The sequence below is a fragment of the Sus scrofa genome, chromosome 7, assembly GCF_000003025.6.
Source record: "Sus scrofa isolate TJ Tabasco breed Duroc chromosome 7, Sscrofa11.1, whole genome shotgun sequence".
In the NCBI taxonomy this organism is placed as follows: Eukaryota; Metazoa; Chordata; class Mammalia; order Artiodactyla; family Suidae; genus Sus; species Sus scrofa.
In genome coordinates this window covers 56,262,114-56,281,165 of record NC_010449.5, presented here as the reverse complement: position 1 = coordinate 56,281,165, position 19,052 = coordinate 56,262,114, and the positions used below count along the sequence as shown (strand labels likewise).

The 19,052-nt window shown below is 36.6% G+C and overlaps 2 protein-coding genes across 4 annotated transcripts in view; both read left to right on the top strand.

Moving 5' to 3' along the window:
- NRG4 (neuregulin 4) overlaps positions 1–19,052 on the top strand; it is a 131,696-nt gene that overhangs the window by 30,243 nt on the left and 82,401 nt on the right. The window lies entirely within an intron of this gene.
- LOC100155488 (surfeit locus protein 1) lies at positions 13,447–17,396 on the top strand (the record flags this gene model as incomplete). Its single annotated transcript, XM_021100051.1, is given in 4 exon segments — positions 13,447–13,637; positions 13,639–13,753; positions 13,755–13,871; positions 13,873–17,396. Coding segments are annotated over 4 exon segments (663 nt in total), but the record flags the coding sequence as incomplete, so codon positions are not given.

The following is a 19,052-nucleotide window of genomic DNA, read 5'->3' as shown; positions in this document are numbered from 1 at the left end:
AACGTCCATATGCCACGGGTGTGGCCCTAAATAAAGGAAAAAAATAGCAAAATACTCTAACAATTAACTATTTATGTAATTCATGTATCTATAATATATAAAAACTGCTTTGTATGGCTCTGCATTTACTGTTGAGCTTTTCATGTTTCTCACCAACTAGACTATATGCTCCTTAAGAGTAGGAAATGGTTTAATTCTTCTGTGTGTCTTGTGTTGTCTAATACAAAATAGTGACTCAGTAAATATTTGTTGGTTTGAATTATGTAGTTTGAATTTAAATAGGTGAGACATTTATGTTTAAGAGTTTAAAGATGGAGATTATGAGAATAATTAGGGCTATAAATAAAAAATGAGAATTTTTTTCTGTAGAGGATTAATTGAAGCCATGGAGATGGTTAGATTCCAAGGGAGAGCATGTACAGACATAGAGTCTTCTGTACATAGAGCATGTACAGAAACTTGCAGCATAGCATCTTTAAGCCATAATCAATAAGGTTGCCTCATTTGATCTGCTCTTAAGAGGAAGGATGAATTTGGATCGGTTATTTGCATTATTTTGACATCTCTGCTTTTCTTATGTCATTGAATATTAATATTCTAATGTTTGAATAGTAAGAATAAAATCTTTCAGTAGTCAAAAATTCATCCAATTCAAGTACTGAATTATGAGGAAGCTTTAACTTGCCTTTAACAAGTATTTATCTTTAGCATTGTTTTTGATGAATTACAAATATCTAATTGGTGACAGTATTGAATTCAGAATGCTGCTTTTGTATTGTGTATTATTTTAAGTTACAAGCCCAGTGCTTCTTACTGTAGACTCTGAGTATATGGATGCTGTTCTTTCGCTTTTTAAATTTTTTTTTTTTGCTTTTTAGGGCCACACCCTTGGCACATGGAAGTTGTCAGGCCAGGGGTTGAATTTGGGATGAAGCTGCTTGCCTGCGTCACAGCCATAACAACATGGGAGCTGAGCCATGTCTGTGACTCACACTGCAGCTCATGGCAATGCTGGGTTCCCCAACCCACTGAATGAGACCAGGATGCTAGTCATGGATACTAGTGAGGTTCGTTACCACTGAGCCACAATGGGAATTCCCTGTTCTTTATCTTTAGATACTTCATCTTTGAGGCTTTTAGTGGTATAATTTAGGTTCCCCAAGAAATAATTCTAGAAATTGTCTGCCCTTTTAAAGTTGTAGAGGAGAAGGATCAAGATGGTGAAGGGGTAAGATGTAGTGCTCATCTCCTCCCACAAACACATCAAAAAAGAAACCCATCTACACGTAGAACATCTATTGAACACTGGCAGAAGACCTTAAACCTCCAAAAAGGGCAAGAAACCCTCCACATAACTGGGTAGAGCAAAAGGAAAAAGAGAGAGAGAGAAGGAATCAGGGTGGAATTAGCACTCCTGAAAGGTTTAAAATGGCAATAAATAAATATTTATCAATAATTACCTTAAATGTCAATGGACTGAATGTTTTAATTGAAAGACATGGAGTGGCAGATTGGATAAAAAAGCAAGAATCTACAATATGCTGTCTACAAGAGACTCACCTTAGGGCAAAGGACACATATAAATTCAAAACAAGGGGATGGAAAAAGATATTTCATGCAGATGGAAAAGACAGGAGACCAGGAGTTGCAATATTCATATCAGACAAAATAGACTGATATGAAATGAAGGCCATGAAGAAAGGACACAGTAATGTCCGAAGCATCCAATATTAGTTTCCAAAGAAGGACACTATTTAATGATAAAAGGATCCATTCAAGAAGAGGATATTACACTCATCAGTATATATGCCCCTAATGTAGGAGCACCCAGATACATACAACAAATACTAACAGACATAAAAGTAGAAATGGAGAGTTCCCATTGTGGCTCAGTGAAATCAAATCCAACTAGTATAATGAGGTTCTGTGTTCTATCCCTGGCCTTGCTCAGTGGGTCAGGGATCTTGGTGTTGTAGGAACTGTGGTGTAGGTCACAGATGTGGCTCAGATCCCACATTGCTGTGGGTGTGGCATAGGCTGGCTGCTATAGCTCCAATTTGACCCCTACCTTGGGAACTTCCACATGGCTCGGGCACAGCCCTAAAAATAAAAAAAAAAAATTTAAAAAAAATGAGAAGTTCATGGGAATACAGTAATAGTAGGAGACTTTAACACCCCACTTACATTGATGGACAGAGCCTCTAGACAGAAGATCAGTAAGGCAGCAGAGATCCTATATGCCACAATAGAAAAGTTAGACTTCATCGACATTTTCAGGACATTACATCCAAAAAAAAAAAAAAAAAGTCAGAATATACATTCTTTTCAAAGGCATGTGGAACATTCTCAGAGATTGATCACATACTGGGGCACAAAACCTCAACAAATTTAAGAGTATAGAAATTATTTCAAGAATCTTCTCTGACTACAGTGGCATGAAAATAGAAATCAACCACAGGAGAAGAAATGATAAAAAACTGATTACATGGTGATGAAACAACATCCTACTAAAAAACCAATGGGTCAGTGAGGAAATCAAAAGGGAAATTAAAAAAATACCTTGAGGCAAATGATAATGAAAACACAACCATTCAAAATCTATGGGATGCCACAAAATCAGTGCTTAAAAGAAATTTCATAGCGATAGAGGCCTTCCTCAGAAAAGAAGAAAAATCTCAAATTGACAACTTAACCCACCACCTAAAAGAATTAGATAAAGAGGAACAAACAAAACCTAAACTCAACAGAAGGAAGGAAATCATAAAGATCAGAGAGGAAATCAATAAAGTAGAGATTCAAAAGACAATAGGAAAAAAAAACAGTAAAACCAAGAGCTGATTTTTTGAAAGGGTAAACAAAATTGACATACCTCTGGCCAGACTCACCAAGAAGAGGAGAGAAAGAACTCAAATACACAAAATAAGAAATGAAAAAGGAGAGATCTCAATGGATACTGCAGGAATACAAAAAACCATAAGAGAATACTATGAACAATTACATGCCAACAAATTTGACAACGTAAAAGAAATGGACTTACAGCCTGCAAAAACTGAATCAAGAAGAAGTTGATCAATTGAACAGACTGATCACTAGAAATGAAATTGAATATGTAATAAAAAACACTCCCTACAAACAAAAGTCCAGGACCAAATGGCTTTACAGGCAAATTCTACCAAACATATAAGGAAGAACTTATACCCATCCTTCTTAAACTTTTCCAAAAGATTGAAGACTAAGGAACACTCCCAAAGACATTCTATGAAGCCACCATCACCCTACTACCAAAACAAAGATACTACCAAAATAGAAAATTATAGGCCAATATCTTTGATGAATATAGATGTAAAGATTCTCAACAAAATTTTAGCCAATCGAATCCAATGACATAAAAAAAGATCATGGACCATGACCAAGTGGGATTCATCCCAAGTTCACAAAGATGGTTCAATGTCATATACTACATTAACAAAAGAAAAGTCAAAAACCACATGATCATTTCAATAGATTCAGAAAAAGCACTTGACAAAATCCAATATCCATTCATGGTAAAAACTCTTACCAAAGTGGGTATAGCAGGAACATACCTTGACATAATAAAAGCCTTTATGACAAACCCACAGCCAATATAATATTCAGCAGAGAAAAGCTGAAACCCTTCCCACTAAAATCTGGAACAAGACAAGGATGCCTGGTCTCACCACTTTTATTCAACATAGTATTGGAAGTCCTAGCCACAGCAGTCAGAGAAGCAAAAGAAATAAAATGTATCCAAATTGGAAGAGAAGAGGTAAAACTGTCACTGTATGCAGATGATATGATGCTATATATAGAAAACCCTAAGGACTCCACACAAAAACTACTCTAACTGATCAACGAATTCAGCAAAGTACCAGGATACAAGATTAACATTCAGAAATTGGTTGCATTTCTCTGTAATAACAAGGAAATATTAGAAAAGGAATACAAAAATACAATGCATTTTATTTTTTATTTATTTTTTTCATTAAAAATTTTTTGTTAAAGTATAGCTGATTTACAGTGTTGTGTTAATTTCTGCTGTACAGCAAAGTGATTCAGTTATACATACACATATATATCTCCTTTTTTTTCAGATTTTTTTCCATATAGATTATTATTATTTTTTTAATTTTCCCACTGTACAGCAAGGGGGTCAGGTTATCCTTACATGTATACATTACAATTACATTTTTCCCCCAGCCTTTCTTCTGTTGCAACATGTGTATCTAGACAAAGTTCTCAATGCTATTCAGCAGGATCTCCTTGTAAATCTATTCTAAGTTGTGTCTCATAAGCCCAAGCTCCCGATCCCTCCCACTCCCTCCCCCTCCCATCAGGCAGCCATATTTTAAAATTGTGCCCCCCAAAATTAAATACCTAGGAATAAATCTGACCAAGGAGGTGAAAGAATTATATGCTGAACTATAAAACATTAATCAAGGAAATTAAAGAGGATTCAAAGAAATGGAAAGATATTCCATGCTGGATGAAGAATTAATATTGTAAAAATGGCCATACTACTCAAAGCAACCTACAGATTCAATGCAATTCCTATCAAATTGCCCATGATATTTTTCACAGAACCAGAACAAACAATCCAAAAACTTATATGGAACCATAAAAGACCCAGAATTGCCAAAGCAATCATGAGAGAAAAAAACAAAACAAGCAGGAGGCATAACTCTTCCAGACTTCAGACAATATTACAAGCTACAGTAGTCAAAAAAGTGCGGTACTGGTACCAAAACAGACGTATGGACCAATGGAACAGGATAGAGAACCCAGAAATAAACCCAAACACCCAAGGTCAATTAATCTTCAACAAAGGAGACAAGACTAGAAAATGGTAAAAGGACAGTCTTTTCAGTAAGTGATGCTGGGAAAACTGGACAGCTGCATGGAAATCAATGAAACTTGCATACACCTTCACACCATGTACAAGAATAAACTCAAAATGGCTTAAAGACTTAAACATAAGATACCATAAAATTCCTAGAAGAGAACATAGGTAAAACATTGTCTGACATCAACTATACAAATGTTTTCTTAGGTCAGTCTCCCAAGGCAACAGAAATAAAAACAAAAATAAACTAATGGGACCTAATCAAACTTATAGGCTTTTGCATGGGAAAGGAAACCCTAAAAAAAACAAAACCAAAACAACAAAAAGAGAACCTATAGAATGGGAGAAAATAGTTTCAAATGATGCAACTGACAAGGGCTTAATTTCTAAAATATACAAACAATTTATACAATGCAACAGCAAAAATAAACAAAAACAACCCAATCAAAAAATGGGCAAAAGACCCGAATTGACATTTCTCCCAAGAAGGTACACCAGATGGCCAACAGGCACATGAAAAAATGCTCAACTTCACTGATTATTAGAGAGGTACAAGTCAAAACTACAATGAGGTACCACCTCACACTAGTCAGAGTGGCCATCATTATTAATAAGTCAACAAGTAAAAAATGCTGGAGAGGGTGTGGAAAAAAGGTCCCCTCCTTCGCTGTCGGTGGGAACATAAATTGGTACAACCACTACGGAAAACAGTATGGAGGTACCTCAGAAAACTAAATATAGAACTACCATATGAGCCAGCAGTCTCACTCCTGGGCATATATCCAGATAAAACTTTCATTGAAAAAAATACCTGTACCCCTGTGTTGATTGCAACACTATTCACAGTAGCCAAGACATGGAAACAACCTAAATATCCATTGACAGATGAATGGATTAAGAAGATGTGGTATATAAACACAATGGAATACTACTCATCCATAAAAATAAGAGTAAAATAGTGCCATTTGCAGCAACATAGATGGTACTAGAGACTCTCATACTAACTGAAGTCGCAAAGAGAAAGACAAATACCATATGATATCACTTATATCTGAAATCTAATATATGGCACAAATGAACCTATCTACAGAATAGAAACTCAGACTTGGAGAACAGACTTGTGGATGCCAAGTGGGAGGGATTGGGATGGACTGGGAATTCGCGGTTAGTAGATGCAATCTATTGCATTTAGAGTGGATAAGCAATGAGATCCTGTTGTATAGCATAGGGAACTGTTTCTAGTCACTTGTGATGGAACATGATGGAGGATGATGATGTGAGAAAAAGAATGTGTGTGTGTATATATATATATATATATATATATATATATATATGAATGACTGGGTCACTTTGCTCTACAGCAGAAATTAACAGGACTGTATAAATAAACTAGTAGAAAAAATAAAAATCTTAAAGAATTTTTTTAAAAGGTTGTGGATATTTCTCTTCCTCTTACAAATTAGACATTCATTGTGATTTGGAGAAATAGATGATGATGTCTGATGAAAGCTAACTCCCTTTTTCCACTTCTAGTCTGCTCTTCCACTCCTTTTTTTAAAAATAGGTTTTATTTTTTAGAGCAGTTTTAGGTTCACTGAAAAAGCAGAAAGGGAGTTCCCATTGTGGCTTAGTGGAAATTAATCCAACTAGGAACCATGAGGTTGCGGTTCAATCCCTGGCCTCGCTCGCTGGGTTAAGGATCTGGTGTTGCCATGATCTGTGGTGTAGGCAGCAGACTCGGCTTGGATCTGGCGTGGCTGTGGCTGTGGCATAGCAACAGCTCCCATTAGATCCCTAGTCTGGGAATCTCCGTATGCCATGGGTTTGGTGCTCAAAAAGACAAAAGACAAAAAAAAGGGGGGGGGGCAGAAAGTACAGAGTTCCTGTATGTTTCTTGCTTCCACACATGCACAGCCTTCCCAACTGTCAGAATCACGTTGATGCATCGATATTACCCAGATTAGCATCATAATGGGTATGTATTATAACCCATTATGATATCCTATAGAACATTTTCATTGCCCTAAAAATTCTCTGTGCTCTACCTATTCATCCTTCTCTCCCCTTTAACTCCTGGCAACTGCTGATCATTTTACTGCCTTCATAGTTTTGCTTTTTCCAGAATGTCATATTGTTGCAATCATACATTATGTAGCCTTATCAGGTTGGCTTCTTTCACTTAGTAATATGCATTTAGAGTTCCTCTATGTCTTTTTCTGGCTTGACAATGCATTTATTTTTAGCACTGAATAATATTCCATTGTCTTTATGTACTAGTTTCATTATCTCTTTCTCTACTGAAAGACATCTTGGTTGCTTCAACGTTTTGACAGTTATTAACAAAGTTATTGTAAGCATTAGTGTTCAGTTTTTGTGGAGACATAAGTTTTCTACTCCTTTGAGTAAATACCAAGAAATATGATTGCTGGATCTTATGATAAAAGTTATATTTAGTTTCACAAGAAACTGCCAAATTATCATTCAAGTGGATGTAATTTTTTACCTTCCCACCAGCAATGAATAAGAATTCCTGTTTTTCCATTTCCTTACTGGCATTTGGTGTTGTCACTGTTTTGGATTTTCAACTTTCTAATAGGTGTTATAGTTGTATCTCCTTGTTTTAATTTGCAGTTCCCTGATGACATGTGATGTTGAGAATCTTTTCTTATGCTTATTTGCTTCTATATATTTTCTCTGGTGAAACGTCTATTAAGGCCTTTTGCCCATTTTTTAAATTGGTTTGATCGTTTCCTTATTTAAGAGTTCTGTGGATGTTTTGGATAATAGTCCTTTATTAAGTATGTCTTCTCCATGTTTTTTCTCAGTCTGTGGCTTGTGTTCTCAGACAGTGGCTTTTATGGAGCAGGGCTTTCTTTTCAGGCTTTATTATGGCATTATTGATAAATATAATGGTAATATATGTGCAATGTACAATGTGATGATTTGAAATGTATACATTTGAAAGGATTTTCAAAATCAAGTTAACATATCCATCACCTTATATCATGTTTACTTTTTTAAAAAATGAGAACTCTTAAGTTCTACTCTCTTAGTAAATTTAAGTTATACAGTACAATATATTATTATACATTATGTTGTATAATATATATTATACTATATATTATATATTATATATAATATGTATTAATCAATATACAATAATATATATTTTGCAATATATAATAATATATATGCATTTCTATTTGAGCTGTGCCTGTGGAAAGCAAAAGTTCTGGGGCCAGGAATCCAACCCACATCACAGCAGTGACAACGCTGGATCCTTACCCCCTGAGCCAACAGGGAACTCCCTATGAATTTGACTTTTTAATTAAAAAAATTTTTTTTGGAGTTCCCCTTGTGGCTTAGCAGAAATGAACCCAACTAGTATCCATGAAGATGCAGGTTTAATACATGGCCTCGCTAAGAGGGTTAAGGATCTGGCATTGCTGTGAACTGTGGTGTAGATTGCAGACATGGCTGGGATCTGGCATTGCTGTGGCTGTGGCATAGGCTGGCAGCTATAGCTCTGATTCACCTCCTAGCCTGGGAACTTCCATATGCCACACCTGTGGCCCTAAACAAACGAACAAAAACAACTTTTTTTAGACGCTACATATAAATACCATGCAGTACTTATCTTTCTCAGTCTCACATATTTTACTTAGCATAATCCCCTTCAGGTTCTTACTTGTTGCTAAGGGCAGGAATTTCCTTCTTTTTTAATGCTGTATAATATTTATATGTGTGTGAATCATAATTTCTTCATTCATTGTCAGCAGACATTTAGGTTGTTTCCATACCTTGGCCATTGTGAATCATGCTGCAGTGAATGTGAGAGTAGAGATATCTGTTTGAGAAAAAGGTTTTATGTTCTTTAGATGTACACTCAGAAGTAGGATCACTGGATCAGATGTTCTATTTTTCACTTTTTATGGACTCTCCATACTCTTTTCCATAGTGGGTTCTCTTTTCTCCACATCCTCATCCACATTTGTTATCTCTTGTCTTTTTGATGATAGATATCCTAGGAGGTGTGAAGTGGTTTTGATTCGCATTTCCCTGATGCTTAGTAATGTCGAGCACCTTTTCATGTACCTGTTGGCCATATATGTGTTGTCTTTGGAAGAATTCTATTCAGTTCCTCTGACCATATAAATTGGGTTATTTGCTTTTTTGCTATTAAGTTCTATGAATTCCTTGTTTATTTTGGATATTAAACCCTTATCAGTTCTGTGGTTTACAAATATTTTCTCTCATTCCATAGGTTGTCTTCTCGTTTTGTTGGTTTTGCTTTGCTTTACAGCAACTTTTTCGTCTCACTTATTTATTTTTGTTTTTGTTGCCTTTGCTTTTGGTGTCAAATCCAAAAAATCATTGCCAAGACCAATGTCATGGAAGTTTTCTCTGTGTTTTCTTCTAGGGATTTTATGATTCCAGATCTTAAATTTGTCTTTATTCCAATTCGAGGTTTTTTGTGAGTGATTTAAAAAAGGGATCAAATATTACTCTTTTTGTATGTGGATATCCATTTTTTCTGTCACCATTTATTGAAGAGACTATTCTTTCCCCATTGTATATTCTTGGCAATTCTGTGGAAAAACTAATTGGCCTAATATTCATGGGTTTATTTCTGGGCCTTCTAATCTGTTCCATTGATCTATGAGTCTGTTTCTATGCTTATACCACACTGTTTTTATTACTATAGCTTTGCAGTATAGTTTGAAATTAGGAAGTGTGATGCCTCCAGCTTGGTTCATCTTTCTCAGGTTTGCTATGCTATTTGGAGCCTTTTGTCGTCCAATAGAAATTTTAGGATTATTTTTCTATTTCTGTGAAAAACACCATTGGAATCTTGATAGGGATTACATTGAATCTGGAGATATCTTTGGTTAGTATGAATACTTTAACAATATTAATTTTTATAATTCATGGATATGGAATATTTGTGTTATCTTAAATTTCTTTCATCAGTGTTTTATAGCATTCACTGTATAGCTCCTTTACCCACCCCCTTGGTTAAATTTATTCCTAAGGATTTTGTTATTTTTCTATTTTAAATTGGTGTATGTTTTACATCTCTGTAAATAGTTCATTGTTAGTATATAGAAGTACAATTTATTTTTGTATATTGATTTTTTATCCTATAACTTTCCTGGATTTACTGATTTGTTCTAACAGTTTCTGTGTGTGTGTGTGTGTGGTGTCTTCAGGGTTTTCTGTATATAATATCATGTCGTTTGCAGATAGAATTTTATTTTTTTTATTCCTTTCCTATTTGGATTCATTTTATACCTTTTTCTTGCTTAATTGCTCTGGCTATGACTTGCAGTACCATGAAGAAAAAAAGTGGTGAGAATGATCCCCTGTGTTTTTCTTCTGATCTTAGAAGAAACATTTTCAGCTTTTTACCGTTGGTATAGCATTAGCCGTAGTGTTGACATATAAGGCCCTAATTAGGTTGAGGTACCCTCTACCTAAACCTAATTTGTTAAGAGTTCTTTTTTTTAATCATAAAAGGATGTTGAATTTCATCAAATGCTTTTTCTGCATGAATTGAGATGATTGTATGTATGACTTTTAGCCTTCATTTATTTAATGTAGTGAAACACATTTATTGATTTGTGCATGTCGAATCATCCTTGCATCCCAGGAATAAATACCACTTGATCATGATCTATTATGTCTATTAATGTGCTACTGAATTTGGTTTGCTAGTGTTATGTTGAGGATTTTTGCATCCGTACTCATCAGAGGTATTGGTTTGTAATTTTCTTTTTCTATAGTTTCCATGTCTGGCTTTGGTATCCTGGAATGCTGGCTTTGTGAAATGAGTTCAGAATACTCCCTCTTTATTTTTTGAGAACAGTTTGAGAAGTATTGGTTAATTCTTCTTTAAATGCTTGCAAGGCAAAGTTTTAGTAGAATACACCAGGAAAGCCATCTTGTCCTGGATTTTTCTTTGTTGAGAGGCTTTTGATTACTGCCTCAGTCTGCTGACTAGTAATTGGTTCTTTCAGATTTACTATTTCTTCATGATTCACTTGGGTAGGTTTTGTGTTCCTAGGAATTTATCTGTTTCTTGTAGGTATCTAATTTGTTAGTATATAATTGTCCACAGTAGTTTCTTATGAATCTTAGCATATATGTCTTCTCAGTTGTAGTGTCTCCTCATTGATATCTAATTTTATCTATTTCAGGCTTTTCTTTTTTTATTCAGTTAAAATTGTAGTTATTTTATCATTCAAAAAACCAGCTCTTATTTTCTTGACCTTTATTGTCTTCATAGTCTCTCTTTTATTTATTCCTATTCTGATCTTTATTTCCTTCCTTCTACTAACTTGGACTTAGCTTGTCCTTTTTTAAGTTCCTTGAGATGTAACATTAAGTGGTTTATTTGAGATTTTTTTTCTTTAAACTTTTCAAACAGCTTTTACTGCAGCCCATAAGTTTTGATACATTGTATTTCAATTTCATTTGTTTCAAGACATTTTTTAATTTCCATTTTGATTTTTTTTGACCTATTTGTTGTTCAGGAGCATGTTATATAATCTTCATATATTAATGACTTTTCAATTTTCGCCTTGTAATTGATTTCTAGTTTCATACTATTGTGGTCAGAAAAGATGCTTGGTATGATTTCATTCTTCTCAAATGTATTAAGACTTTTTTTATGGCCTAACATATAATGCATCCTGGAGAATGTTCCATATGTATTTGAAGAATGTGTATCCTGCTGTTGTTGGATAGAATATTTGTACATGTCTGTTATGTCCATCTGATCTAATGTATAGTATGTTTTGTATTTTCTTAATGATTTTCTGTCTGTATGATCTGTTCATTGTTGAAAGTGGAGTAGTAAAGTCCTTTACTGTTGTTTATATTGCTGTCTATTTTTCCCTTCAGATCTGTTAATATTTGCTTTATATGGTTAGGTGCTCCAGTATTGGGAGCATAAATATTTACAGTTGTTACAGTCTCTTGATGAATTGACTCCTTTATTATGTAATGACCTACTTTTTCTCTTGTCATAATTTGGCTTAAAGTCTATATTGTCTGGAGTTCCCGTCGTGGCGCAGTGGTTAACGAATCCGACTAGGAACCATGAGGTTGCGGGTTCAGTCCCTGTCCTTGCTCAGTGGGTTAACGATCCGGCATTGCCGTGAGCTGTGGTGTAGGTTGCAGACGCGGCTCGGATCCCGCGTTGCTGTGGCCCTGGCGTAGGCCGGTGGCTACAGCTCCGATTCAACCTCTAGCCTGGGAACCTCCATATGCCGCAGGAGCGGCCCAAGAAACAGCAAAAAGACAAAAAAAAAAAAAAAGTCTATATTGTCTGATAAGTGGAATTATCCCTGCTCTCTTTTCATTTCATTTGCATGGAATATCTGTTTCCATCCCTTCACTTTCATTCCACTTGTTTCCTTAAAGCTGAATTGACTGTCTTTAAGGCAGCATATAATTGGGTCTTGTTTTTTTTTTTTTTTTGTCTTTTTTGTCTTTGTTGTTGTTGTTGTTGTTGCTATTTCTTGGGCCGCTCCCGCGGCATATGGAGGTTCCCAGGCTAGGGGTCCAATCGGAGCTGTAGCCACCGGCCTACGCCAGAGCCACAGCAACGTGGGATCGGAGCCGTGTCTGCAACCTACACCACAGCTCACGGCAACGCCGGATCGTTAACCCACTGAGCAAGGACAGGGACTGAACCCGCAACCTCATGGTTCCTAGTCGGATTCTTTAACCACTGCGCCACGGGAACTCCGGGTCTTGTTTTTTAATCCATTCAGCCACAGTGTCTTTCAAATGGAGAATTTAGTCCATTGCATTTAAAGTGGTTATTGATATGCTGAATTTGGCAGTAGTTCTAGAAAACATTCAGTCCAGATTTGAGCAGGAGATAGGGGATGGAAGGGGTATCTAAGAAAACGAAAGAAAACTGCATGCAATTAATAATATGATTAATATGGATATTTGAGAGCTGGGGCTTCAGGACTCACAGTTGAGGATTTTGCTGTGTGGGATGGGTGCTAGGTCAGTACCATCAGGAGGAGTCTCCTGGGGGCTGCCTTGCACCCAGGTGAGGACTCATGCAGTTGTGCCCTAGGCACCTAGGAAAAGCTGCCCTATCCCTGCCCTCCATTTTGCCCAGGGGCAGAGTGGGTATGGGCATTCTGACAAGCTCTGGGACTGCTGCCTGAGCCCCTGAATCAGGCCCTGGTTGCGTGCCCACTCTGCCAAGCACTGTGTCCTCACAACATACCCAAGGCTGTCTCCTCCCACACTCTCGTATTACACACTTGACCATAGACATACAGTAACTTCCTACACCTCCTTGGACAAATACAGGGCCACCCAAGACTGAAACCCAAGTGTCTGGGATCCTAAAGGAAAGCAGGACTAATCACCACAGTTTACATGTGCCTCCCAAGGGCTGGCCTGGAGGCCCAGCAGGTTTGGCAGCTCTTAAGCCAAAGCAACTGCCACAAAAACAGAAAACAATTCCTTTCTTTAGTGGTTCCTGCTTCTCAGTCTTGTTACTGCCTTTGACCTGGAGATGCTGCAGGTCCAACATTGGAAATGGAAGCTGAAGTTGATTGCAGAGCTATAGTCTAGAGTTATGGCCAAGCCCATCTCTGCTAGCAGACCCAGTGGAACCAAAAAATCCAGAGTACAGGCCATTGAAGGTCAGGAGGCACTTTAACCATGCCAAGTTGCTGTACAGGGTATCTCAGACCGTCGAAGACCCAGCCTGGGAGACCAGCCTACTGGCTCTCCTTGTTCACTCGTGCCTACCTTGTCACCCCCTTTCACTGTGCTGACCTAGGAATCACCATTCAGGTAAATAGAGCGTTTGTGCCCAGGAGGAAAGTGAGTCCTTAAACACAGTGTACAGGCCAGATTTGAAGGAGAAATGGGCCTAGTTGGAATGGTGAGGCTGACAGAAACCAGGAAGCCTGTTGTCCCTGGGAATAATCCAGATGTGAACCACTGGCATTGCCAGGACCTGGAGACTGTGGCCTAGGTTCCCAGGTATAGACCGCATTTTCACCGATGCTGACTTCCAAAGCACAGTCTTTGAAGGACCCATTGGAGGGCAGACCAGAGTCACTCTGGAGAACGAGCCCATGCAGTATGTTGTCACCTGGTACAGACTCTGTGCAGCCATGTCATACCTGTGTATAAGAAATTCCTGTCTCTGGAGTTCCTGCTCTGCACAGTGGATTAATATCCAGCTTGTCTCTCTGGAGGCGATGGTTTGATCCCTGGCCTAGCACAGTGGGTTAGGGATCCATTGTTGCTACATCTTTGGCTTAGGTCACATCTCAGCCCAGGAACTTCCATATGCTGTGGGTGTGGCTGAAGGGGGATAAAAAGATTTCAAAAAGAAGGAAGGAAGAGAAAGAAAGAAAGGGAGAGGGGGAGAGAGGGAGGGAAGGAAGGAAGAAAGGAAGAAAGAAAAAGAAATTCCTTCCGTGGGCTCCTAGTGTGTGAAGAGATTAGCCGATGTAGCCCTGTTCCTGAATAATTAAGAGTCACAGAGTAAACCTTTCAGGAGCTTTGGTTTTATGCTGGATCACCTGCTGTTGGTATAAATAAATCTCTACACTTCAAAAAAAGCAGCTATTTGAGATATTTTGATAAAGCACATTATTCTTCTGTCATCGTCCCCCCTCAATAATGAAGGCAACTCAAAACTCTAAAGCTGTGCAAGAAAAGGTACAAATAAGATACAAATTCAAATGTGGTATGATTTTGATCAACCTACAGTGTTTAAGAAAAGAGAATGTATTTTCTCTTTGTGTTGGGAATATTATCTTATGTGTTGCTCAGGTATTGTGAAACTGAAACAAGAGAAAGAAATGTTATTCTTTGACACTGCATGGGTCTGCTGTGAATACTATTTACAGTTATGTTGATAAAACTGTAGTTTATTGGTTTTCAAATTTATATCTAGAGATAAAGTTATGAAAAACTTCATTGGGGTCACAGATGAGAATGTGAAATGTTAAAAGCCTTCATGATATAAGACTCAAGGTATAGCTATCAGGGTAGAAAGAGGTGGGGGTGAGAGAAACGATGAAAGTGAAGTTAGTAGAGTTACTTATTTTACACGTTAAGGGGTAAATTCTATTAATTGACTCATGTTCATTAAGATATACAAGTGTGAGTATGTTATTTAAAATTGGATGTGGAGTTCCCTGGTGGCCTAGTGGCTAAATTCTTAGCCTTGTAGCTGGAATTACTGCTGTGGCTGGGGTTTGATCCCTGGCCTAGGAACTTCCACATGCCACAAGGGTGGCCAAAAAATTACAGATGTGACCAAGAGAAGAAAGAGATATAATGTAGCTTACCAAACATTCAAATTAAAAAGGTAGAGGGTAGTGTAAGAGAACTGGAGCCTCATCCTTCATAGCTGGGAGTTAGATGTTTAGGGTGCCAAATCTAGAAATAGAGGGGATGAGCATTTTGAATTATGGAAGAAGAGCTTGCCATTGGTCACATTTGTTGTTCTCTTATTTTTCTGGCAATTTCTTAGTGGGTTCCTTCTCCATTCATTAAAATGTTGATATTTTCCAGGGATCAGGTCATGGCCTCTGTCTCACATGGCACACGTACACTCAGTTCATTCACATAAATGGCTTCAACAACCACCTGTGGAAATTGAGTCCCAAATCTCTTATCTCTAATCTGATTGTAATCCTGTTTGCAAGATCTGTATCTTCAGACATTTCTTTCTCCATGTCTCAGTAGCACTTTAAATTTAACATGTCCAAATAGAAATAGTTATCTTACTCATGAAATGTTTTGGTATTCCTTTATTTGTTTTTTAATAGCTTTATTGAAATACCATTTATATATCATAAAATTTACATATTTAGCTCTATCTGTGACTCTTACCAAATTTGTAGCCACCTCAACAATCCAATTTTAGAACATTTCCATCATTAGACAAAAGATCCTTTATGCTGTTGGCATCACTTCCTAGCCCCAGTCCCAAGCAGTCATTAATCTGTTCCTATCTTTATTGATTTGCCTTTTCTAAAGATTTCATATAAATGGAATCATACAAAATGGGGTTTTTGTGACTGACTTCTTTCACCTAGCATGTTTTTGAAGTTTGTTCATGTTGGAACATGAACTAATACTTCATTCTTTTTTATTGCTGAGTAGAATTCCACTGCATGGCTGTACCACATTTTGTTTATCTGTTCATTAGTTGATGGACATTTAAGTTGTTTTCTAGTTTGCGGCATTATGACTGAAGCTCTAAACATTCCTTTCATGTCTTTGTGTAGCCCTGTATTTCCATTTCTCTTGTGTGCATTTATGGCACATTAATGTTTAACCTTCTAAGAAGCTATCAAATTATTCTCCAAAATGACTGCACCATTTTAGTCACACTGACAATGTATGAGGGTTCCATTTTCTCTTTGTTGTTTTTATTATAGCCATTCCAGTAAGGTGTGGCATGGTGCATCCTTGTGGTTTTCATGTACATTTCCCTAGTGGATGCTTGGCAGCCATGATTTTTCTTTCTTTTGTACCTTGCCTTCCCATTCTCTGAGTGTATAAATACATCTTTAATTTATTTTTTTGAAGTTTTATTGATGTGTAGTTGATTTAAAATGTTGTGATAATTTCTGCTGTACAACAAAGTAATTCAGTTATACATATACACACATCAATTTCTTTTTCAGATTCTATGATCACCGAACATCTTTAAGTATATCTTTAATTCTCTCCTTTATCCTCATTCCCATTGCTTTATTTCTTGGCTATTCTTGATTGTTAAAATGGCCTCCAAACCATTTTCTCTGCTACCAGTTCTTCTGCAGGTTGCAGTCTATTTTCCACACTACTGTCAAAATGAACTTTCTAAAATGCAGATGCGGTCATGTCACTCCTTTGCTAAAAACATTTCAAAGGGTCTCCACTGCTTTTAAGTCTACTATCTGGACCCTACTTATTTTATAAGATCTATTCTTGCCACTCTTTGTCCCACCATCCCATCCTAGAATCCACAAACACTCCACACACATACCCTGCACACATCCTGATGTGCAATTATCTGAATACATTAGGATTTTCTTTCTTCTGTGCCTTTGAAATGCTGTTACCTCTGTCTGGAATGTTAATCTCTGTTTACAAACTCTTACTCATTCTTCAAGGCTGAGCACAAATAAAACTCCCTCTTGGAATCTTTCTTTGATTTTCCTAGATAGTTAAGCTTTGTTTGTATATATGTTAATGTGGTAACATAAATAGGTGTCTTTGAGAGTACTTTAGGTTGAATTGCATGAAATTGTTATTTTTGTAAGTCCAAATATGATTTATGTGTCAGCCTAAAACATTTTTATAATTACTTGTTTATGTGTCTGTCATTTGTTAACAGTAGTATGCCCTTTATTACATATTTGTTGATAGATGATTGAACAATAAATTATTCTTAAGGACCATAGCTTTCAAAGTGAAAGGTTACCTTGGAATTCCTGTCGTGGCACAGCAGAAATAAATCCGACTAGGAACCATGAGGTTGCGGGTTTGATCCCTGGCCTTGATCAGTGGGTTAAGGATCCGGTATTGCCGTGAGCTGTGGTGTAAGTCGCAGATGTGGCTCGGCTCTGGCGTTGCTGGGGCTCTGGTGTAGGCCTGCAGCGACAGCTCCTATTAGACCCCTAGCCTGGGAACCTCCATTTGCTGCGGGTGTGGCCCTAAAAAGAACAAAAGTCAAAAAAAAAAAAAAAAAAGAAAAAGAAAAGTTACCTTGAAAAATGTTAGATATTCTTCAGAATCATGTAGCCTCAAAGGTTAAGTTTCTTTTTATTGTGTGAGAAATTATTAAAACCAAACTAACTGCCATGGTATGTCTTAAGAAATACATCTTGAATGTCCCAAATGAAGTAACAGATTATTTTCTCTCAATACAATTTAGCAGTCATTTTCATGTTAGTGGACAGCATCATAGTTCCATAGTTCAAGTAAAATAATAAAGGTTAGGAGTTTTCTAGTAGCACAGCAAGTTAAGGATCCAGCGTTGTCACTGCTATGGCACAGGTCACAGCTGTGGCTAGGGTTCAAACGCTGGTCCCAAAACTTACATATGCCATAGATGCAGCCAAAAAAAATAATAGTAATAAAGGTTACTGATTTTTCATAAAAATATCCTTTTAAAATCCAAGCACTGTAAGCTAACAAATTTTTACATATCATATATATTTGTTATATATATAACAAATTTTTATATATAAGATCGTAACTGTAAAAATTGCTTTTGAGTGTGGGAGGCAATATTTAGTAATGAAAAGAATTGTTCTCAGAATATGGATTATAAGTTCATTTTAATATTTCTTAAAAGAGCAAATTTTAAAGTTTCTGTGTTATACATCAATCATAGTAATGTCTGCATTGTGATTTTAGAAAAGATAATTATCTCAATAGTTGGCATATTTTATGTAATTATATGCTAAAGTAACATTTAATTTAAACAAAGTTAAAGTTTTAGACAATGTTTTAAGTTATTTATGATTTTTAAACTTTATAGCTTTGCTATTGTTTGCACATAGTCAGACAGCCATCAGTATTGGTCATGTTCAGTGATTATATTCACTTCAAATTGGACATGGTGTTGTATGCAGTATGGTAACTATTACCTTCTTTCAGTTATAAGTCCTTAAATCATTATTTATATAAATGTTATGGGTTTTATGAGAAAATTGCTTTTTTTAAAAAAAACCCAAGGAACACTTGTCCATTACCTCCCCATTAAAATTCCTTTTCTTCACAAGGGAAAAAACACACTTTAGAATTATTCAGACATGCAAGGATAAATTAGGAGTCTAAAGAATGTGGTTTGCTTTATAACTTAAAATATTGGACGGTGATTTGAGGGTGCAGCTTAGTACAACTTCTTTTGTACATAAAATTCTGCTCTATTTGCAACTCTGAATATGTGGACTGAAAGGGGTGGTTCCTTTGGCTGGTGCCTGACCTCTGAGCACACCTTGGTCTTTGTTTCAACCTCACCCATGCTGCACACTGCATTAGACTTTTGACATGTTGTAAAAGGCAGGGCACAGCTGCTGTTCAAAAACTTTTGAAACGCTGTGTGTCCAACAAAATTTATTGTTTGTGTGAATGCAAGTTTTTATTGAGGTAAGCCAGTGATTATTTCAAATTATATAGATTTAATTTTTTTTTT